Source organism: Ursus americanus, chromosome 7 (assembly GCF_024610735.1).
Source record: "Ursus americanus isolate L20-20 chromosome 7, mUrsAme1.1.p, whole genome shotgun sequence".
NCBI lineage: Eukaryota > Metazoa > Chordata > Mammalia > Carnivora > Ursidae > Ursus > Ursus americanus.
In genome coordinates, this window is record NC_142133.1 from 11,519,638 (window position 1) to 11,544,990 (window position 25,353).

Below are 25,353 nucleotides of genomic sequence, written 5' to 3' on the forward strand. Positions count from 1 at the left end.
GTATTTCTATGTACCAGCTATGAGCAATCTGAAAATAATGTGAAGAAAAGAATTCCATTTATAACAGAGTCAAAAATAATAGAATATTTAGGAAAAAATTTATCAAAATAAGTGAGACCTATACACTGAAAACTATAAAACACTGCTAAAAGAAACTAAGATCTAACGAGTGACATACCATGTTAATGGATTAGAAACCTTAATATTGTTAATACAGCCATTTTCCCCAAACAGATCTACAGATCCAATATAATTCATACATATCAAAATCTCAATAAGTTTTTTGTTTTGTGGGGTTTTTGTAGAAACTAAGATACTGAAACTAAAAGTGCCAAAACAATGTGGAAAAAGAACAAATTTGTAGGATTTATACTTCTTGTTTTCAAAACTTATCAAGAAAGTGCAGTACTGACATAAGGATAGTCCTATGATCAATGGAACAGTATTGAGAGTCTGGAAACAAATCTCTACATTTATGGTTAACTGATTTTCAACACTTTGGGAAAAATTTTTGCAATTTCTTTAAAAATTAAACATAAACTTACCATATGTCCCAGAAATATTACTATTAGATATCTAGCCAAGAAAAATGAAAACTAATATCACACAGAGACTTTTATGTATTCATATCGGCATTATTCACAACAATGAAAAAGTGGAAATAATCCAAATGTCCATGAACTGGGGAAATGGATAAACTAAATGTCACATATCCATACAATGAAATATCATTCAGCCACTTATATATGAAATGCACAGAAAAAGCAAATTTATAGAGATAGAAATTAACTAGTAGTTACATAGGGCTAAGGGTGCAAATAGAGATTGACTACAAATGGGCATGAGGGATCTTTCTGGGGTGACGGAAATGCTCTGACTCTGGATTTTGGTGGTGGTTGACAACACTGTCAGTTTTATTAAAAATCACTGAATTGAAGTAGGTGAATTTTACAGTATGAAAATCAGATCTTTTTCTTCAAATCACTACACTGTGGAAACTGGAGATTTTTCTTTTGATTTTTTTTTCATTTAAAAAAAAATTCCTGACCATTAACTTATTAATTCTTGGGTTTCTCAAAGAAATCCGTCTTCCATCCTAATCAGAGGGCCCCCATGACATCATTCTCCAGCTTCTTTTCACAGACCATCAAATGCCCCCTCCTCCATGATACAAAGTGAATATAAAGTGCTTCCACATGCTTTTTGATGTTACTTTTTTGCAATGCTATAGCTGTATCTCAAATAAAGTATTCAATGCATATGAGTCCATACACAGGTCTTCAGTTAATGAAGCCTCTAATTTATGAAACAATTGACTGTAAACCTTTAAGTAACTTCAGATAGTCTGAACACAATTTGCCCTTGGGTCATTATTTGTGTTTAGTACGGTTTGGGCTCTGGAAATAAGTGGGCTCATTTCCCTGGTGCCGTGATGTTACTGGATTCTGTTGCAGCCATCTATCATTTGGATCTGTTTAGAGATGCTTTTTGGTTCATCAAAAGAAGTGGGAGTATGGTTCATTTCAGGGGAGAGGAAATCAGAGCCAGAGCCTCAAAAGTATGAATCAAAGCGTTAAGGTCTCTTGAAGGAACTATGGGATATTAACAAGACTTCACACCTATGCAGCCATGGGTACCAAATATAAGCTGAATATCACCCTCCTGTTTATGATGCTCCATTTTCAACAGATTTTGCTGGAGTCCCTCCTCATGTAATTTCTATTTTTACTGATGCAGTTATTATTTCAAAGAGAATGGCCCAACATCTCGGTGGATGGTGACTATTACCTGTTTGTTCCTGGGCTTTCAGCCAGAGGAGAAACCTAAGTAGTCCTTCCCACAGGAGCTTTAGAATGACCTACTGCAGTCTGAAATGGCCCCAAAGGGCAGAAACTGGACCATGAGACAGGAGAATTAGGACCAATCGCTGCCTAGCTGGCTTTGTGACTTTGGGTAATCTTTTAACTTTTTGGGCTTCAATTTTTGCATAAGCAAAGAGATGGTACAAAGTAAATGACCTCTAACATCTTCTAATTCCATATTTCTGTCCAGAAGAATCTAGGCCTTACTAGACCTTTTTCTGCATTACTGGAGAAACTGTCAGACCATGTATATACAAAGACAGGGACACTAGCATGATATTTTTGTTTGCAGTTTTTATAACATAAGGGGATTGCAACAACCAGAACGGTGAATGTCTGCAGCACAATATTCCATCATAATACCATCATAATGCTCCAAAGAGATGCCCACACCACAGTTTCCTACAATCATTTCCTCAGTAGAAGACTCCATGTAAAGTATTCTTCTCACTGCTGATAGAATTTAGAATCTGGAATATGCCAGGTTAAATCAGCTCTTGCAAAAACCTCACCTCTACATACAGCTTAACTGACAAAGCCACCTTGCTTCACACCACCAGTGTCCACATCACAGACCAAGCAACCGTGGAGGTCACCAGACAGCCTCTCCACCTCCAGATAGATAACACCCTGACTTCTAAAAAGATGTCCACGTTGATCCCAGAAAGGCAACCTCCCCTTCAGATTTCATCAATATAACAGACAAACCACTTACTAGAATCTATGCCTAGACATATTTAAAATTCCTTTAAAAATTCTAAATGAGTATAATCACACCATTTTACTAGCCCTCTGTCTCTAGATTCCAAATATTTATTTTCTCAATATCCTCACCAGAAGCTGATAAAAATTTTTTCTACATTTTCATAGGTACAAATCTGAAGTCAATGGCCCAAAATCATCAGAGAGCTCTTTTTTCTCTGTAGTTGTCACTCACTTCCCAATTCATCTAATATAGAACCACCATTCACTCTGTGAAGACATTCCCTGCATGGGCAACAACAATGAACAGTAGCAACACAGAGTACTATCATGTTCATTTTTCACACACTGGAAACGCCACGTAAGAAAATGTCTAAGTGGCTGAAAAGTATCAACTACTTTCAAATCACCATATACCTATGGGTTCACCTGAGAGGACCATTACAGTACTAGAGAGCTTTGTATATGCAACACATTTACTCTGCTTTTGTGTCCAACTGTTACTACTACTGGCAATAATTCATTTCTGATTATTTCCACAACACGTAGCTTTATGGAAAGAACTAGTCACTGTACACGCAACGATTCATTCATGTCACTGCAAATCAATTCAGCTACACCACAGATTAAGTAGAGTAGCCATGGGAAAACAAACCTATGGGGCCAGCTTTAGTACAATGGTTCATTCCATTGCTCATAGAAATAGAGCATTGGTTTGCCAGGATGGAAGGATATCAACAAGGGCAGCTAGACACACCATCACTTCAGCCACAAGTTGACAGCACCTTTCCAGAAAGACAATGTGCCACAATTTTTTGAATCTTGTCAAAGTTTAGAGACACTGTACAGCTCTGTTCTTTTCCTGGCATGCCTTCACCTATGCACACCTGAAATACAAACAGGTCATTGAGTTTCTTGGGGTTTTTCCCCTCTTTTTGTATTAGTTTCACAGGGAGAATTTAATGATTCATCAGTTGCATGTAACACCCAGTGTTCATCACATCTGGTGCCCTCCTTAATGCCTACTACCCAATTATCCCTTACCCCACCTCCCACTCCAGCAACCTTCAATTTATTTCCTAGACTTCAGCATCTCTTATGTTTGCCTCCCTCTCAACTTTCATCTTACTTTATTTTTCCTTCCCTTCCCCATGTTCATCTGTTTTGTTTCTTAAATTCCACATATGAGTGAAATCATAGGGTATTTGTCCTTCTCTTACTTATTTTGCAAAGAAATCTATGGAGGACAAGAGTCAGAAGGGGTAGAGAGTGAAAACAAAAATGCTAGCAATAAATAAGGCAACATATCTCTAGGTTTAGGTGCATGAGAATTGTCGCATGTGAGTCTCAGTGGGGAAGTCAGATGGGCAATGATACTGGCAGTGGGGATGCTGTCCACTGGGTAATTTGATTTTGCCTTGTTTCTAAAATTCAGAGAATCCAATTCATTTCCTTGTCAGATTCAATTACCAGGTGATGTAGAACAGGATCCAAAATGGTGCCACCCTCCTTTCATTTATTATTTAATTTTGAAGTCATGTTTTCAGGTTTGCATTTGTGGGAAGTGAAGTTACTAAATGTTTGATACTTTAAAATTTTCCACGCATTTCTACAACTTAAATAGAACTAGTCTTTGGCTCCAAATCTTTTGAAACCACTACTAAATATTTTTTTTTCTGCCCCAAATCATTGAACTGCTGACACCCAGCAGCTCCAACATGCTTCTCTGTCCATGTCTTGTCTTTAAGACCAACTAAAGTCTGTGATCGCTGTAATCAAGATAAGACTTATAGTATCTTGTATGGTTTGACCTTTCCTCTGTCTAGGATACCTAAATATAAGACCAGAACATTTGCAAACTGTCTCTGTAAATAATTCAACTCCCTTTAAAACCTTGGTGAAAAGGACAGGGCCAGCCCGGAGTATTTGCTGACCTTCACCAATCTTTGTCCTCAGCTAGATTTTGAGGGATGTCCTCTCCCCTGAGAATACCTAGGATCTGCATCCCTTTTATAAATGGGTTCTGGAAAGAGAATGAGGAGACCTTATAGGAAAATGTGTATCACAAGTGGCCAACTCCTGCCCAGCCCCTCTTGGCCATGGAGTGACCACCCGAGTAAATGAGTCAGAGAGCTTCATGTGCTTCCCTTCCCAAGGCATCTGCATTTTAACATGAGGCAAACCACCACACTGAAGGAGTGAAGCTCTAAGGGGAATTTCCTGCCTCAGCTCTGCCCTTCTGAGGAGGAAGCTAAGCCCTCTTACAAGACCTCTCAGGAGCACAGCAGCTCAGCCCTGGGGCCCATGGGGACACTAACGATACTGCATGTGAATCCAAGGCTTAAGGAGAACACTGTGGCCAGGCACACATACAGAGGGAATTATTATCCCCTGTGAGGAGTCTTGGACACCTAGCTTTGCTTTAAAATCCAAAGGGGGTTGGAGAATGCTTTACTGGAGTTGTTTTCTCCTTCTTCCTCAGGGAATAGTGTAACTTTAGAAAACACACCATGAGAAACAAACATCCCCAGAACTTAGATGCAGTTTTCATTTCCCTCTGCTGAGGGTTGCTTCCGGAGCAGATCACTGATTGGCTGAGCTGCCTGGCTTTAACTCTCCTCCCAGTTTGTGGTTCTTGTGCAGTGTGTGTGTGGCTCCTTAGGAAGCACAGGAAACCAGTCACAGGATGAAGCCCTGAACCACAAAACAGTCCTCCGCTCCCTAATACCGTGCCGTGCTGGGGTATGGAGTTAACCACTCTGAAAGTAAAGTCTCCAATAAATGTTAATCAATAGCAAATCAAAGGGCTTTTGTGGGGGGAAAAATGAATTTTCTTTTCTTCTTCTTCTCCTCCTCCTCCCCTCCCCCCTTCTTCTTTCTTTGGTGGTGGCAAAGGAACCTAATATATATGCATTAGATGCTGCATAAAATTATTTTCCAAGTGAAAAGTAAACTTGTAACATCTTCTCAGGGAATATTTCTTCATTGCTCTTTCAGGAAAAAAAAAAAAAGAGAAAAATTTGAAATGTTTTAAGCATTTAAATCTGAAAATTACCACAGCCTTGTAAGCTGTAATTCAGATGCTACTGATTCAGTTATCCATATGTTGCTACTCCAGAGATGAACAAAAGCCATATACTGGAGCCACTTTTGTGTCACTGCCTGGAATGTGGACCACAACCAGCTATCTACTATATACAAATATATATCTCACTCAAGGCTACAGTATAAAAATAAATGCTGGGTCTTTAAGAAAAATTTTCAAGACATCTCTGCTGGTTACTCTGGTCCACCCACCTGCCCCCAAATCCATTCTGCCCTGCCCTGCTCCCTGCCCCAGGAAGCTGACCCCCCCATGGAAAACACCACCTGAATTATTTCCCTTGCTGGCAGGCTTCTGGGCAGGATGAGCCAATGGCAGGCAGAAGGTCAGAGGGCAGCAGGAAGAGGAAAGACTGGGGTATTGGTTCCATGCTCCTTCCCTGCCCTTTGTCTCTCTAGAACTACCTGCCATTCCTGCTAGTGGACTTAGCTCTCACAGGACTCCAGGAGCACCATTTCCTTCCACCCTTTCAAGTCTAGGAGTGGTGGCAACTTCCTACTATTGCTAGTCACTGGGGGCCCCAAATCCCATTGGCTGCCTTAGACCTACATCCACCTCTATGAACAGTCCCTTTATTAACGTTTCTTCACTTGAACTGACTGAATGAGATTCTGTTTCCTCCTGGATCCTACTGATAAGCTCTCCACACTCAGTTCTCCTCCAGATGGGGAGGTCAATGACCATCCCTGAACTTGCTAAGGATAGAATTTATGCCTATGAGAAAAAACCTAGGCAGGACAATGCTGAGGTCTGCCCAGCTAAAACCTCCAGCAAAGAAGGTTGTCTTTAGCTATAGAATGAAAAGACAATCTGGCAGTGATTTCTGTCACCTCAGGGATTCCCTAGAGCTGATACCCACCTTCCCACTCCTGAACATCAGGATCCCAGGCAGAAAACTTTTTAGATAATATTTAAACTTGGTGGGAGTTTTCTCTTCCCTTCTTTTAATTCCCTCCAATGACTGGTATTCCTGAGTGAGATTCTCTCCTTAAGACCCCAGCTAACTGTGGCACAATCATGAGGCTGGCAGCACTCCCCCTTCAGCACCCCTTCCTGTCCCATCAGTGCACCTCACTCTGACACTTTAGCCCCACTGGGCCACATCTCCTACCATCATCCCTCAAGAGTCCATTTGGGGTCTCTTTTCCAGGTGTTAACTTACCTCCATGGTGCTGGTATCCTTGTGCATGGTCATTCTTTCTGTGATGGCAACATCAATGATGCCCAACCCAGACTTGTTATTTCTCCACCACCAAAACAGGGGATCTTAGGTGCTGCTGAAGAACAATTCACAGTCCCTAGAGAGTCAGTCTTCCTACCAGACTCAAGTATCAGCAGAACAGACTCAAGTTTTTCTAGGGGAATGAGGAAGGCTGACTAGTTGTAAAGGGTTATCGTGGGAGGCTTCCCTTCTCCCTTTAAAGAGGAAATATTAAGAACTGTAAAATGCAAGAACAACAACAGGTCCAACCATTATTTGGGAGCAAATATAATAGCTCTACTTATTCTGATTCCATTTTATACAACTCAAAGAAATTTCTCTCTAAATCTTCCCAACTTCCTCCCAGTGTCAAAGTCACTGTTTTCCCGACAATGTTTTCCTTTTTTTAAAATGTTTTTTTATTATATTATGTTAGTCACCATACAGTACATCCCTGGTTTTTGATGTAAAGTTTGATGATTCATTAGTTGCGTATAACACCCATTGCACCATGCAATACGTGCCCTCCTTACTACCCATCACCAGCCTATCCCATTCCCCCACCTCCCTCCCCTCTGAAGCCCTCAGTTTGTTTCTCAGAGTCCATAGTCTCTCATGCTTCATTCCCCCTTCTTATCGTGGTCCATCTATACAATGAAATATTACTCAGCTACCAAAAAGAACAATTTCTCAACATTTGCTGCAACATGGACGGCACTGGAGGAGATAATGCTAAGTGAAATAAGTCAAGCAGAGAAAGACAATTATCATATGGTTCCTCTCATCTATGGAACATAAGAACTAGGAAGATTGGTAAGGGAAGAAAGGGATAAAGAAATAGGGGTAATCCGACAATGTTTTCCAATCCAAATGTTCTCTCTCCTTCCCTCATTCTCCCAGTTCCACCTCACCCAGCCTCACCTACATCTTTCCCCAACACTCTTTCTCCTGGGTAGTTTTTCAGAGTGGAGGACTCAATGCACCATCCCTAAAGACCATGGGTTCCAGGTTCTTTACCTGTCACAACTGGAGAAATAACCATGTGTGGCTACATACAGATATATTTCCAAGACCCCTTTAGGGTTGCTTACAGATGCTTCACAAAATTTTCTGCCTCCAAATTTTCCAAGAGAGTCAAGGTTATAAGTGTTGAGAGCCTATTGGATCTTTCCGGGCCTGGGTCCTAAAGGATTTTCTCTGGAGAATAATCCTTATGTAGTAAGGAAATGTTGTAGGATAGCATGGCTGTGCCTAGACCAAGCTCCCAGGGAGAACTATGGAAGGTTAATTATAATTCAGATGCCCAGTGGTGATTTCCACCATAGCACAGCTTTGATTGGCCAATGATGGTGAAATTTGCAATCATGGCAATAGGAGGGGAGTGAGCAGAGGGAGTTTTCAAGGGGAATTTAAAATTTTAGACTTCAGATTTTTCCTTTCATTATGTCAGGTGAACCAAGCACCTGTCTCTAGGGACACCACAAAACTAGTGGGTTAAGGAAATAGGGTAAGCAATTCTTCAGTCAAGCATGGAATGTAACCACGGTGGGCAGAGCAGGTGGAATGATGGTTCTCCCCTCAGGTTCGATCCTGGGGCCAGCAAAGGAATGTCAGTCAAAGCCTGAGTGGAAAAACCAAGGTACAGGCACCAACATATGCAGCTACTTCTCCCCACATCTGATCCTTACCAACAGAAAAATCACAAAGCTGTCCCAAACTCAGGAACCAGTGGGATGACTACGTATCAGAGAACCAAAGACATCCACACTCCATATCACACCCTGGTGTGGACCAAGTGGACTAAAGTGACCACTGGCCAATCCCTTCTGACTGTGTGCGGGTATTTCTAATTGGATCCCCATTCCTAACAAACTTTGATCACCTTTTGCTACATGTTGTCAATAAACTATAGGGGACCTTAATAAATAACAGATGGTTTCTTGCTCTCCAATTTACAATCACTGATCAACATCTTTGGCCTTTGCTAAAAGAATTTATAATCAGGGGTGCCTGGGTGTCTCAGTTGTTAAGCGTCTGCCTTTGGCTCAGGTCATGATCCCAGGGTCCTGGGATGAAGTCCCGCATCAGGCTCCCTGCTTGGCGGGAAGCCTGCTTCTCCCTCTCCCTCTCCCACTTCCCCTGCTTGTGTTCCCTCTCTCATTGACTCGCTCTGTCAAATAAATAAAATCCTTAAAAAAATAATTTATAATCAGACTATATTTATATACAAATCAGTAAAAATGACTTTCATCTGTGATGAATTTTCACCCCAGGGTCTCACAAGCCCTTGCAATCTTGAGCTTTGGTCCTAACCAATATTTTTCAAATTAGGAGACAGAGATCTGTTAGTGGGTCATGAAGTCAAACCAGTGGGGCATGGCAGAAATAGAATTAAAGTATCTCATAATACACCATACATGGTGAGGAAAAGTATCATTTTAATAATATACAAAATATCCCATTGCTGAGGGCCATGCCAAAAGTGGAAAGAACTCTGAAGATAAGATGCTAAGTATGAGCCCCCCCACACACACACAATTTATTACCTGTGGATAACTGTCCTGGGCACGTGGACACTTCCCAGAACAGACAGTGGGGTCTTTGCATACCCTGTGTGGGGACAGGGCAGTGAAAGAAAACCTTAGCCCCTGACCAAGAAGGGGGCAGCAGCGGATGCATCAATATCATTACATACACTAAATTTTTTCTTTCACTCTGGCTCGTGCCTCAAGTTTCTCACCATCTCTTCCTCCTTTCCTTCCCTATGAAGATCTTGAAACCAAATCTTCACTTCCTATACTTAGTTTCTTCAGGTCTACCCACTCCTCTACCCGCTGCAAACTGGCTTCTGCTCCCACAATTCTACTGAAATTATTCTCACTAAGATCACTACTGATCTGCTTGCCAAATCAAATGGCTTGGAGACATCCTTCTGTATGACTTTTCAAAACTCCTCAGTAGAAACTTTAACAATGGATACAGCAATAGTGGGTAAAACCTGTTGAGTGAATTTATTGTTGAGCCCGCAGTGCTGCACACTGCCCTAAGCACACAACGTGCATTTTCTTACAACCACTTTTCGGTAGGTGCTTTTTTATTTTAAAGATGAGGAAACTAGGCTTAGGAGGCCTACATAAGGCCACAGAACTAGAAATTTGCAGGTGAGACTATACTCAGGCCTGTGACTCCAGATCCAGGGTTCTGTCCACCTCTCCTTGGGCTCTCACATCACGTACTCTATTCTGAACCCCCTGCTCCTCTAACTTTCCTGTTTTCATCCCTTCCACTGTCTCTTCTCTCAGCACCTCAAATGACCTCCAAATTATCTCCTTAACTCAGACTTCCCTCCTGAGCTCCAAACATGTGGCCTTTCTCACCTGGATACCCCATGGACACCCAAGAATCAAGAAGACCTAAAATGAATTACCTTTCCCTGAAAATATGCTCTTCTTCTTACTGTACCTCTTCCTCTTGTTCATTCTTTCATTTATTCATTCAAATACTTATGAGTATTCGGTACCAAGCACTAGTCTAGACACTGGGAGTACCTAGAATACAGAGAACCAAGTCCCACCCTCATTCTAGCAGGGAAGACAGATCATAAACAAACACGTACATAATGTCAAGTGAAATGTGTTATGAAGAAAACACAAATGTGGTCAGGGGTTAGAGAATGACAGGGTGTTTAGATGGGCTGGCCAGGGAACATCTGTGTCCCTGAGGAGCAGAAATGACACAGAAGGGTTAACAGTGCCTGCTTCCCCCGGGTCCAAGACAGAAAGTTTTTGGGTATCCTTAGCTTTGCCTTCTGGCTCACCCCACACATTCACTTTCTACCAGCTCATATCTCTTTTCTCTATTTCCTCCTCAGTCTTCTGGCTTAGCTCAGGACTCAAAACTGCTCAACAGTGTTGCACCCAGTTTGGCTCTCTCCCTTCTACACTGGGCCTCATCATGCTGCCAAAATATAAATCTGTTAATGTCTTCCACTTGCTGAAAATCCTTCCCTGGATTTCCATTTCCAACAGGCACGAGTCCCTGATCCCAGGAGAGAATTCCAAGTCCCGTGCATTCCGGTGCCATCTTCCTTTCCTGTCTTGTCTCCTACCATATCCCTGGTGAACATGCCATGTTCATCCCACTTCCCTGCCTCTGCATAAGCCATTTCTTTCACTCGGAACATTTCTCACATCCCAACCCTCAAATCCTACAAATCATTCCACACCAAACTTAACTATCCCCTCTGTAAAGCCTCTCCCAACTCCCCAGTTCACTTTTCCCCATCTTCCAGTTGGTCTGTGGGTGTGCCTCTGTTGTGACATTTCTAATTCTCTGCTAGAAGGATCTGGGTTTCATGCATTCAATAACTATTTGTCTAGTGTCCACTGTGTGCCAGGTGCCATTCTCAGGGCTGCAGATACAGCTACAAATAAAGTCGAACGAGGTCTCAGCTCTCGTGGAGGTTACATTCTGTTGCAGTAGATCTTCACTAGGCTGGGCCCATGTCTTCAATGCAGTTAACAGAGCCCATTTTGTGTCCAATGTATATTATCCCCTTGGGAGACCCCAAGTAGAGAGAAAAGAATGAGACAGGCTTTTCACTGCCTCTCGCCTGTGCCAGGCACAGGATCTGACCTGTGATAGGACGTGAACAAGTATTTTTGGATAAAAAAAAAATGATGGAAAGTATTTTTATTCCCACTTTGTGGGTAAGAGAATTAAAAAATCGAACAATTAATCCATATCTCATGAGCAATGAACATTTGATTTCCAGGATTCCAGACAAATCCAAGTAGAACACACTGTCTTTACTCTGAATCACTAGAGGCTTTTTTTTACTCCATCAGCAACACTTCCCATTTTTAAATGCAATATAAAGTATAGAAAAAAATAATGCTAACAGAGTCTGCCGTTAGGCACCGTCTCCACAGTTCAGTGTGGGCAAGTCCATCATCTGGGACTCATACTGGTCCTTCTCCCTGACTAGAATGAGGGTGGAGTGTGCCTGGTTGTGTGTTTAGGTACTTTAAGTGCCTAGAATAGTGCTTGGCACCTCATGGGAACTCATAAATATGTCAATGAAAAAAATGAAACAACAAAGAAGAGGCATGATGAAAAGAAGAGCAGATTTTCAGAGACAGGGAGTTAATTCACTTGTCTTCTTGATTCTTGGGTGCCCACAGGGCATCCAGTGAGGGGGGCCAACAGATAGCCATGTATTTGGAGGCATCAGATGGTGCCTCTCAAGGGAATACTGAACAATTCTTTGGGGGAAGTCACTTTGTTTGAATAACATTAATAGCCATAAGAGGTTTTGTGATAAAATTTTTGCATTCTGTAGAAAAGACAGCTTTCTACAATGGAGGGGGAAAGTGTGATTTGTAAGAAAAAATAAAATTAAAGAAAAACAAAACAAAACAAAACAGAACCAAAGCATCCAGGGCAGCAAATACAGACTGTAAAATCAAGCAAAGCCAATATTACTTAGCAAAGACTGAAACCAAAAAGGATGAATCTCAAAGGTCAGTTCTTTGGGTATATTTTTAGTGAATATATACTGAATATACCAAAATTACACAGAATTCAGTAATACTTCAAATGATCTATTCCAGCTCTATACACACTCACACACAGTCAGAAAGAGGGTGTTATATTGGCGATAAGTATTTACAGCGCAAAATATTCATGCCCTTTGAACCAAGGATCCCACTCCTAAGAATTTGTCCTAACAAAATAAACCAAATACACCATAGAAGTCATTAATACATGTGAAAGAGAAGAAAACTGAAAAAATATCCCAAATATCTAACATTCAGTGAAGAATTAAATAAATCAGGGTATAATACACACCATGAAATATATAACCACCAAAAAAATCTGAAGATTCAGAAAAAACTGAGAAAGTGTATGAGATAGTGCCAAATAAAAAAGCAGAACATGACATTTTTCTAAAGAAGACATACAAATGGCCAACAGACACTTAAAGGTATGCTCAATATCACTAGTCATAAGGGAAATGCAAACTAAAACCACAAGGAGACATCATCTCACACCAGTGAGAACGGCTAGAATCAAAAAGACATGAAATAACAAGTGTTAGCAAGAGTGTGGAGAAAAAGGATTTCTCGTGAACTGTTAGTGGGAATGTAAATTGATGCAGCTACTATAGAAAGCAGTGTGGAGGTTCCTCAAATCATTAAAAATAGAATTACCGTAGGATCTTTACCCAGAGAAAACGAAAACACTCATTCAAAAAGATACACGCACCTCTACGTTTATCGCAGTATTACTCACAATAGCCAAGATTCAGAAGCAACCCGAGTGTCCATTGATAGATGAATGGATAAAGAAGATGTGGTGTATATATATATATATTATACACACATACACATATACATACAGTGGAATATTACTCAGCCATAAAAAAGAACGAGATCTTGCCATCTGTGACAACATGGATGGACCGAGAGGGTACTATGCTAAGTGAAATAAGTCAGACAAAGAAAGACAAATATCGTATGATTTTACTTGTATGTGGAATCTAAAAAACAACAAATGAACAAACAAAAAGAAGCAGAAACAGACCAATAAATACAGAGAACAAACTGGTGGTGGCCAGAGGGAAGGGGATGGGTAGAGTGGGTGAAGGGGAGTGGGAGGTACAGGCTTCCAGTTAGGGACTGAATGAGTCCTGGGGATAAAACTTACAGCACAGGGAATACATTGTATTGTAGTGTACTGTAACGGCCCTGTAATAGTGTTGTGTGGTGGTAGACAGTAGCTACACGGTGCTGAGCACAGCAGAACGTATTAAATTGCCAAAGCACCATGTTGGTACTTGAAGCTTATGTAACATCATGTATCGTCTATACTGCAATTAAAGAAAAAAGCAGAATATGAAATGATTATGGAGACTCTGCTTCTATGTAAAAAATTTACTCAAGGAGGGAAAGAAAGCTAAAAGTAAGTGATACAAAGTGGTAATAATAATGCAGATTATAAGATATTTTTTCTTTTTGAAAACTATCTTCTATTAATAATAATTTCTAACACTTATGGGGGGACTTTTCAATATGAAGTACTTTAAAAAGTCATTTTACTTTCAAAATAACCCTATGAGGCAGATATTAGTAATATTCCTATTTTACAGTTAAAAAAAAAAAAACCCTTAGATTTAGAGAGAGAGAATAACTGGCCAGGATAACACAGGGATTAGGTGGCAGATCTGAGGCTAGACCCTGTCTGGCTCATATCAAATTTCGGGCCTTTGATCACTACATTATACTTCTGTTTAACTTTGCTTTTTAATTAAAAGTATATTGTTTAAAAAAGAAGGCCATACTAAAACCAAATGGCATTTCCTTTCTGTTGAAAAGAAGTCCTGACACTTTAACTGGGTTGGTTCTAACTCTTCTAGAAATCAGTGTGGAAGGGGGTAGAAGAGGACGAAGGAAGGCCAATGCAGGGATGGCAATGACTTAGGACAGGAAGGAGGGAGGACATATAGATACCTCCATGGCACCCACCTCTCCTTGTGACGTGCTCAGGTGATTCTCCTTCTTGGCAGCCTCCTGGAGTTCCATGGCCTGTTGGATGTACATTTTCCCAGCTAGGATTTCATTTTCCAGCATTGACAGCTCCTTCAACGAAATAGGCCAATTCAACCGTTCTAATGCCCTGTTTAAAGCTGCCTTGTTTTCCAAGTACCGCATGGGCTTATATGCATCTAACCTAAAAAGAAAAAAAGGAGGACAAAAAACAAAGAAAGTGATCTTAATAGAAAACATATGGAAAGACGATTTTTTCAGTAAAACCTCCCCTGAGAACCATCTCTCAGACAGATGTCAGGTATCAGTTGACAGAATCACAGGCATACCCTCTTGTCCATCAGGACTGTGGTAGCTTGTGTGAGTTAAAAATAACCATCTCTGTGAATTATGGTAGACATTCTTCCCTATTACCTAATTTGATTATCTGATTTTGAAGAAGTTCAATATACATAGCTTTTTTTTTTTTTTTCAAATTTTTGGCATATTTGGAACCCATTCCTTTCTCCCTAGGCCTAACATTTGACAGGAACAAAAATGAGCTTCAAAGAGATCTCACACCCTATGCCTAGCAGTAACTCTGGGAAACAGAGCAAAGCAAAGGGAGGGGAAGCAAATCAAAAGCCAAATATTTGCCTCAGTGCCGTAATTCTTCTACCAGCTCATTCTAGCTATTTTGATCTCCTCTCCTCCTTTTAAAAGCCTAAATAGGCCTAAACTTTCTGGGTTCATTGTTTTGGTACACAAAGAACTGATGACAAGTTTCTATGAGCTGATGAACCCAGGCTATGAGACTCCAGTGGAAGCCAGTGTCCTGTGATGGCCCAGGTCCTGGATACTTCCAGTCCAGCTACTGCTACATCAGACACTCATGGAGGGGGAGAGAAAGAAAGGGAAGAAGAGGGAGAGAGGCGGGGGGGCGGGGGTAGGAGGAAGAAAGAGAGAGAGGAAGGGAGAGAGAAGAGGGCATTTCATAATTATTCTCTTACTGATGAAAGGGTCACTTCCTTTAGATTTAGGGTGTGGAAGAATACAGTGCAAACCCAGCACAACCACAGGACTCAATCCACAAGAACACCTGTCAGATAACAGCAAAAATTCTTACTAAAAAATCCAAATTGGAGTGATGTCAGCAAGATGGTGGACTAAGAAACCCCAGGCTCCCATTCCTCCCTAGGAGATACTGACTCATCAATATTTGGACCAAATTCCCTTTGTGAGAATTCCTGAAACCAGTGAAGAGGTCACAGCACTCCAGATGAACACAAAGCCAAGACGAATAGTGGATTAAAGTTGATAGAAAAGGCTGTTGCATTTTGCCTGGCCTAGGCCCCCCGCTTCCCTGGCATAGTGCAGTGCGGTTAGGAGAAAATTCCCAGGTCTTGGCTTCCCCCTCAGAAGGGAAAGAAAAGAGGAACATGCATCCAACATTCTGGCTTTTGGGGGGGCTTCCCAAGAGACTGGTTTCCATCTCATGTGATTCAGAGCACTGATGGGAATGGTGATATACTCTGAATACCATCTTAGGGGTAGCTAATAAAAAGGGGAGTTCCATGGCTTTGTTACAGCACCAGAGACACTGCAATATCAAAACAAGACACTAGAGAGAGCAAGAGATTATGGGCTCCTGAGAGAAAGGGGTACACCTCTTTTTAAATGAAAAATTACACACACAAGCCTAGAGAAGGCACACCCCAGAAAAGGTCTGAAAGATCCCCAGAGTCTCTAGCCCAGATGATTGGTGAAGATCGTTCCCTGTAAGAAGCTAGTCTATAAAGACTGGTAGACATACCAGTTTTTTTCAAATACTCAGATCTCTACTAAAGATTCTAAGGTATATAGAAAAACAGGGAAAGGTGGCCCAATCAAAAGAACAAAATAGTCTCCAGAAATCTCTCCTAAAGAAATGAGAAATCTCTGAGCGACCTGACAAATAACTCAAAATAACTGTCCTAAGGATGTTCAGTGACCTCAAAGAGAACACAGCCAACTACATAAAATCAGGAAAATGTTGCATGAACAAAACTGAATATCAATAAAAATACAGAAACTATAAAAAAAGAACCAAAAAACTTCCAGATCTGAAGACTATAATAACTATGAAATGAAAAATTCACTAGAGAAGTTTAAAAGCAGACTTGATCAAGCAGAGGAAAAATCAGCAAATTATTACTACTTTAAGTCATAAATTGTTATAAGAGACAAAGAAGGACATCATATAATGATAAAAGGGTCAATCCACCAGGAACATATGACAATTATAAATATATATGCACCCAATGTCAGAGCTCCCAAATATATGACACAAACATTGACAGAAATGAAGGGAGAAATAATAAAAGTAGATTTCAATCCCAATTTTCAATGATTGGTAGAACCACCAGATAGCTGGTCAATAAGGAAAGAGTACTTGAACAAAACCATAGGCTAATTGGACCTAACAGATATATACAGAACTCACCACCAGCCAACAGCAGGATACATATTCCTTGTATGTATACATGAAACATTCCCTGGGAGAGACCACATGTTAGGCTATAAAACAAGTGTTGAAAGTTTTCAAAATTGAAATCATTAAAAAAAAAAATCTTCTCTAATCACAAAGGGACAAAATTAGAAATCAAGAGCCAACGGAAAGCTGGTAAAATCCAGAAATACATGGAAATTAAACACCACACTCTTAAACAACCAACAGGTCAAAGAAGAAATCACAAGGGAGATTAGAAAATTGGGATATATGAAAACGAGAAAACAAAATAACAAAATGTATGAAATACTGTAAAAGCAGTACTAAGAAAAAAATTCATTGTGCTAAACGGTTACATCAAAAAAGAAGAAATATCTCAAATCAACAACCTAACCTTACATCTGAAGGAAGTGGAAAAAGGAAGAACTAAATCGGAAGTTAGTAGAAGGAAGGAAATAATTAAGATTAGAGCAGAAATAAGTAAAATACAGTACAGAAAAATGAAAGAAAAAAATCAGTGAAACTAATAATTTACTTTTGGAAAGAACAACAAAACTGATAAATGCCCAGCTGGATTAACTGTAAAAGAGAGAAGACTCACATAACCAGAATCAGAAAAGGGGGGCACTATAACTAATGTCGCAGAAATAAAAGAGATTATGAGAGACTACTATGATCAGTTATACATCAACGAATTGGATAACCTAGAAGAATGGATCCATTCCTAGAAACATATAATCAGCTAAGACTGAATCGTGAAGAAATAAAAAAATCTGAACAGACCTATTCCTAGAAAGGAGATTGAATCAGTGAGCAAATACCTTCCAACAGATATAAGCCTAGCACCAAATGGCTTCGTGGGAGAATTCTACCAAGTATTTAAAGAATTAACACCAATCCTCCTCGAATACTTCCAAAAATTGCAGAGGAGGGTACATTTCCAGATTCATTCTATGAAGCCAGCATTTCCCCATACCAATACCAGACAAAAATACTACAAGAAAAGAAAACTACAGACCAATATCCCTTATGAACATTGATGCAAAAATCCTCAACAACATACTAGCAAACCAAATTTAACAGCACATTAAAAGGATTATACACCATTAAAAGTGAGATTTACTGCTAGAATTCAAGGATGGTTCAACATACAAAAATCAATGTGCTATATCACATTAACAGAATGAAGGAAGAAAAAACCCTCTTGGTCATTTCAAATGATGCAGGAAAATCATTTCACAAAATTCAACACGCTTTCATGGGGGAAAAAAAAAAGACACTCAACAAACCAGAAATAGAAGGAAACTACCTCAACACAAGAAAGGCCTCATATGAAAGGCCCACAGCTGGTATCATCCTCAACAGTGAAAAACTGGAAGCTTTTCCTCTCAGATAAGGAACAAGGCAAGGATGTCCACTCTCACTCTTTTTATTCGGCAAAGTACCGAAAGTCCTATCCAGAGAAATTGGCAAGAGAAAGAAATAAATACATCCAAACTAGAAAGAAGTAAAATTACATCTGTTCACATATGGCATGATTTTATATGTAGAAAACCCTAAAGATTCCATAAAAATACTGTTAGAACTAATAAATAAATTCAACAAAGTAGCAAGATGAAATATCAACACAGAAAAATCAGTTGCAATTCTATACACTAGTAATGCACAATCCAAAAAGGAAATTAGGACATCAATCCCCTTTACAATAGCATCAAGGAGAATAAAGTACTTAGGAATAAACTTAACCAAGGATGTAAAAGACTTGTATACTGTAAACTATAAAACGTTGCTATAAAAAAAATTAAAAAGATACAAAAATAAATGAGAAAGACAACCTGTGTTCATGGATTAGAAGAGTTAATATTGTTAAAATATCCACAGTATCCAAAGTAATCTACAAATTCAAAGCAATCCCTGTCAAAATCTCAATGGCATGCTTTGCAGAAATAGAAAAAATCATCCTAATTTATGAAATCTCAAGGGACTCCAAATAGCCAAAACAATGTTGAAAAGAACAAAGTTGGAGGCCTCACATTTCCTGATTCCAGATCATATTACACAAACCTACAATAATCAAAAGGCTGTGGCACTGACATAGAGACAAACACGATCAGTGAAAGAGAATAAAGGGCTCAGAAATAAACTTCCATGTATATATATGGTCAAATGATCTTCATCAAAGGTGTCAAGACCTCGCCGTGGAGGAAAGAACAGTCTCTTCAATAAATGGTTCTGGGAAAACTATATACCCACAAGCAAAAGAATGAAGTTGGACCCTTAACTTATACCATATATAAAAATTCACTCAAAACAAAATAGATTAAAGACCTTAACAAAAGACCAAAAACTGTAAGACTCCTAGAAGAAAATATAGCGAGAAAGCTTCATGACATTGGATTTGGTGATGCTTTCTTGGATATGACACCAGAAACACAGACACAAATGCAAACATAGACAAATGGGACTACATCAAACTTAAAAACAATGCATCAAAGGAAACTATCAAGAGAGTGTAAAGGCAACCTTTAGAGTGAGAGAAAGGTCCTGAAAAATCATCTATCTGATAAGTGGTTAAAATCCAGAATATATAAAGAACTCCTATATCTCAACAACAACAACAACAAAATAACCCAATTAAAAAATGAGTAAAGAACTTGAATAAACATTTCTCCAAAGAATATATATCTATGGCCAACAAGCATGGGAAAGGGTGTTTAACATTACTGATCATTAAGAAAAATGCAAATAAAACCACAAAGAGATATCATTTCATACCCACCAGGCCACCAGGATGGCTTTAGTTATTAAAAAAAAAAAAAGTAAAATAAAATAAAAATAAAAATAAAATAAAGTAACAAGTGTTGGCTAGTATGTTGTTGGTAGGAATGTAAAATGGCGCAGTTGCTGTGAAAAAGTCTGGTGGTTCCTCAAAAAGTTAAACATAGAATTACTCTGTGGCTCAGCAAATCCACACCTAGATATGTTCCCAAGAGAAATGAAAACATATGTCCACACAGACACTTCTACAGGAATGTATATGGCAGCATTGTTCTCAATAGCCCCAAGGTGGAAACAACCCAAATAGCCACCAAAGGAAGAGTGGATAAACAAGCTGGTGTCTACATACAATGGATCCCCACTGAGGCATAAAAAGGACACTAAGTATGCTACAATCTGGAAACATTAAGTTTTTACAAAAAAGAAGTAAAAGAAACCAGACACAAAGTGTCACATATTGTATGATTCCTTTCAAATGATATATCCAGAAGTGAAAATACACAGAGACAAAGAGCAGACTAGTGGTTACCAGAGGGGAAGAGAGGTGTGGGGAAGGATTACTTAATGGGTACGAGGTGTTTTTCCTAAGGTGACAAAGTTTTGAAATTAGAGGGAGGTGGTGGTTTGCACAACATTTTGAATAAATACCATAGAACTGTACACTTTAAAACAGTTAACTGTAGGTTATGTGAATTTCACCAAGATTTAAAAAAAAAAAAAGTGACGAGAAACTGGCTTACTTTTCTTTTTCCTCTTGAGATAATGCTCGCCAAACAATTTTATTCAAGCGCCTGTTTAAAAAAAACACACAATAATTATTTAGTAGCAGTAATTCATTTCATAGCAAAAGGCTGAAATCAGGCTCAGAAGGGCACTGCGGGCAGAGCCCAAGACCCGGGACACCTGCCCTGGACCACGTCACTGCTGTTTGCTTAAAGAGATTAGATGTGAGTATCTGCCTCCCTCGGCATCACAGCAGAAACCTCATGGCTTTGTAGCAATCATGTTAAATATTAAAGGAGGAAACAGCTCTCAGCTCAATCAGGTAAAACCCAGACTAAGACATGGCAGTAAACAAAATGGTTGCCATTTTCTCTGCATGAAGTCTCTAAACACCCACTGATTTTTTTCCTATGGAAAAGTATAACTGTGCCCTAAGTTTACCTTCTATAGACATTCTTCTAGACCTGGATTTTCTGAGCAAAAGGGGTTAAGAGAGTCATAAATAATAGGATCAGGACACATTTTAGAGATCAACCAGCCTGACCTGCTTGTTTTCCAAACAAGGTCACTGAGCGGGGCAAGCAGATGAAGTGCTTTGCTCAGTCATCACAGCTTGGTGATGGTGGCAGTGCTGAAGCTTTCTGAAGCTCATCACTGAGCATGTTTGTGGAGAGAGGAAAGAAGGAGGCTGAAGCCAGTGGTTTCTATGGGGTCGTCTTGGCTCCTTTTCTTGTTAGGAATCAGTGTTGCTTCTTTTGGAGGTGCTGGCCCCATTCTGTTCCCCCGTTCTGTACTACTGCATCATTACCCAAAGCAGGCTTCCTGGAGTGCAGGGCACAGAACACTGGTTCCTGGGGGCTGGGAGCTGGGGTTCCACGGAAAACAAAACAAAACAAAACAAAACAAAACAAAAACCAAGCTTCAATAACGTGAGGTTGGAGAATACTGCCCCTCTCCAGGAGGCATTCTCTAACTACTGGACCCAGCATCAGCGGCACAGGGCTCTGAGAACACTTTGGGTGGTGTTACCCTGCCTGACTTCCCTTCCTGCACCTGGTGAGACCGTGGGAAGGGGGTCTGGCACCCAGTGAAGAACGTAGACTCTGGAGCCAGACTGCCTGGGTCCAAAGCTCAGTTGGCTTCTCCTCTTATTAGCTGTGAGACTTTGGGCCAGCAGCCAGCTTCTCTGTAGAATGTGGATAATAATGGTACCTCCCTCCTAGAGTTGCCATGAGGGATCGACGAGCCAGTGTGTACCCAGCACACAGAACCTGTCTGACATGGGTAAATGTTCTGTACGTGACACAAAGGATCGGGAAGCAGGCAATGAGCCAGCTTAGTGCTTCGGTCTCACCCGGATGCTTTGAGTTCCTTGGGGCCTATTTGGAAATTGGGTTTTTTTGTTTTTGTTTTTTTTTAATTCTGTGGTTCATGTATCGATAAGCAGGGCTTCTAAGACTTGTTTAAAGGATTCATAGGACGCATTTTTGGCTTGTGTGTATATGTTTCTCTGAAAACAAAAACAAAAATACAACTTCATTTAAAAATCCCCTTAAAACTAAACCTTGAAAGTGGAGGCAGTACAGTAGGGAGGCTGGGAGTGAGGACAAGGGCTTTGGAGCCACATGGCTCTGGGTTCAAATCTCAGTGCCTCTACTTTGCTGCTGTGTGATCCTGTGTTACATAACTTTCTGAAACTCTGTTTTCTTATCACTGAAACAAGGATAACACCACCTACCTTGGTGCTGGGAGGACTGAGATGTACATATAAAGTGACCAGAAATAACTCAGTGTTTACTCCCTCCAGGTTCTGGAGATGGGCGAGGTTGGGTAACTGAGAAGCCCTTAGCAAATGTGGGTCCAATATGCTAGCACACACCGCTAATTTTAATTCAATCCTTGAGAAAATACTTTTCTAAGAGCACACTTACATAACCTCTGTCATTCCCCCTATTTTCCATCTATACTGAAATACTTCAAAGCATAAGGGCAGAACAAGTGCGGTGGGTGTGAACTGAGGGCAGCTGAGAGTGTCAATCCTGGCTCCACTGACCGGCCAGGTGACGGTGGGAAAGCCACGAAGGGTGTGGGATGAGGGCCGTCCCTGTGGGATGCCGAGAGGGTATGGGTCATGAGGCTGGCCCACCCCTTGGTTCAGGGATTTTACTAACCATAGTTGGCCACTTCTTTTTGTTTTAGGAGAATGAAATTTGCTTGAGGGGTTGCCTTCACGAGCTCTCCATACCTCTAGTTGACAAATCTACTTGTGCCGAGAATTACCAGAATTTGCAAAGCAACTTGTAACTAACGATGCTTCAGAAATCTAAACAGCAGGCAGAGCATTTCGGAAATCATAGGCAGAGGTTACTAAGGATGGCCCCATAGCCACGTTAGAACTGATGCTTCTCCTGGGGATCTGAGGGCTGCAACCTTGATCTTACCCTCAAAATTAAAATAAGCTTCAGAAAAATGACCTCAGAAGCCAGCCGGCTCTGGCAACCCTCACTCAAAGTTCATACTCAGACACACAGAGCCAAAATTGCTATCTCAATTCACAAAGTATTGAAACAGAAGGACTCCCACACACAGCCAGTAAGTGTGACCAACATAGCTAGTTTATGTCACTATTTTGGCCAAAGGGCTGTGAGCTTCCCAATTGTCTGGTCATCGTTAACCATATAAATTCAGGCTTATATCTGCCTTACTTGTGATGGGAAACTCCTTAGAAATGTTATACTGGGGACGGAGCAGGAGTAAACTGAGTTTCATTAATTACTTTTCATAGTGTGTATATCTTCAGAAAGGTGGAGCAAGATGGAGAAGGGAATTAAGATTTATGCCAACAAAATTCTTATATACTGCTGAATGCAAAAGACCAGGAAGTTTTGTTCTGTATAATACTGTTAATATTATTGAATAATAATATTAAATATTGATTTAATATAAATATCACAATATATATTAATTCAATGATATTGAATTTTAAATAATATTAATCATGTTAAAATTAATGTTACTATTAATAATAGCAACATGCATTTCTCTAGGGGTCCCAAAAGGCTTTTCCAGATTCACCTGTTGGAAGTAAGAAGTGGGCCAAATCACTTACTATGTCTGTATTTTAGTTTTGCTATTAGGGAAGGAGGGATCCCTGTCTTTAGAAAGGGAGAAGGTTAATGTGGGGGGAAGAGCTGTGTGACCATTATACTCTATGTACTTATGGTTATTTTAGGAACAGCAGATTCAGGGAATGAAAGGGGTAAGTAATTAACATTAATTGTTCTTTATCTATAATTTACATAACCCTCATAACTGCCTTTGAGATAGATTTTGTAAATAAGGAATCTGAACCTTGCAACTGTTACGTGACCTGCAAAGTAGATGTCAGAGTTAAAAATGAAACCCAGGATTGGGACCTCAAAGCCCTAGCTTGTGGCCCTGCACCAGGCTTTCACAAACCAGGTAATTCCAGAACTCAAATATTTGACTGAGTCAAGCAAATTCAATTATAATATGAATGATATACTTTGAATAACTGAATTTGATGAATTTTAATAACTACATGTGAATTAGATCAGATTCAAATTAAATTCCAATAGTCAAATACATACATAGCAACACCTGCTAGGGAGAGGAGACAAGGGAGAGAGCAAGGCTGCCAAGCTCCAGCCCTTGGAAGCTGATGTCCCTGCAGGGGAGAGACAGGCCTGTGCAGAAGCTGTGAGCCCTCTGAGGGCCACAGGCAGGGTGGGTGGTGGAGTGACTGGGGAAAGGCCTTTTTGAGGAGGGCCACTGGAGCTGAGGCAAGACAGGAATGAAAGAGGACAGCTGGAGGACAGGAAGAGGGGCAGCATTGCTGGGAGGCACAGGAAGGCCTGCCTGGCGCAGACAGAGAGACAGAGCAGAGGGGCAGTCTCCGTGCGCGGATGGGGGGAAACCTACAGAGCAAAACCTCAGGCCCACAGACAAGAGTGAGCCTTGGCATAGTTCACTATGTCTGCAAGAGAAAGGAAGGGCAGACAAGGACTCAGAGAAGTCCTGAGGAGCCTGGAAGCAGCTGAAGGAGCTCATGTAAGCCTCCATTCTTAGGTGAGGGCCAGAGAAGGCTCCGTTGAAAGGAGATTTACAGAGGCCTGTGATGGGCACTGTGGGGAAAGGCCAGCCTCTGGTCCGGACTGTACACCCCACGTGGCATGAGTCAGGCTCTGTTCTTCTTTCAAACATGCACTAGACACACTGCAAAATGATAACAGACCAGCATATGCTGCCTAGGACACATCGTTAACTTTCGTGTACTTCATTTCACTCCTCCCACCCACCTGGTGGTAGGTGAAAACCCAGTTACACAGCTTCCAGAACCAAGGAAACGCTTGCCCGGAGAAGCAGCGCATGCTGCAAGTTTAAGTGCTAGGCACAGAGGCTTAATAAAGTGCCGGGAGTGGGGCGGGGAGGGGAACACAGAGCTAGACCAAGGGTGCGACCAGGCTTCTGCCCTTGTGAAAAGAGACCCCCGTCTCAGCACTAACACAGTGACTAAGAGTATAACTTTCACTGGAGCCAACTTGATCACCCTCCTGATCTTGGGAAAAAATGGTTTATGTAGTAAGAGACCCTTATATTGTCTCCATCATCTCATTATTGTGGAGTTTCATTAGTCACTTTACAAAATCTTAGGTGCTGAAATGATCGAATTCACTCTGCTTGAGGGAAAGCCTTAAGGATCTCAGGGAAACATGAGATTTCCGTAGATTCTGGAGAGGGAAGACGGTTCCTTTAAAATTCTGTCAGACTTCCTCACATCCCGTACTTCATGCAGGGCCTGGCACAGAGGAAGCCCCTCTGTTTGTGGCTGTTACTGCTGATACTCCTTCTGGCCAATCACTAAGTAGCTGCTCCAGGTAAAGGGGGAAAAAAAATCTAAGCTAAAACAAGAGAAAACAAGCCCAAACAAATTCCACAGCCAGTTAAGA

General features: G+C 40.7%; 1 protein-coding gene across 6 annotated transcripts in view; it reads right to left on the bottom strand.

Annotated features, from left to right (window-relative positions):
• Window positions 1-25,353, bottom strand: part of VWA3B (von Willebrand factor A domain containing 3B) — a 218,793-nt gene that overhangs the window by 27,282 nt on the left and 166,158 nt on the right. For all 6 annotated transcript variants that reach the window (XR_015725134.1, XM_045771786.2, XM_045771785.2 and 3 more), the window contains 2 exons: window positions 20,401-20,451; window positions 14,395-14,599 (listed from right to left, as the gene is read on the bottom strand). Coding sequence is in view for 5 of the 6 variants with exons in the window: in XM_045771786.2 (XP_045627742.2) it covers window positions 14,395-14,599; window positions 20,401-20,451 (256 nt within the window). In the remaining variant the exon portion in view is untranslated. The remainder of the gene's footprint in view (window positions 1-14,394; window positions 14,600-20,400; window positions 20,452-25,353) is intronic.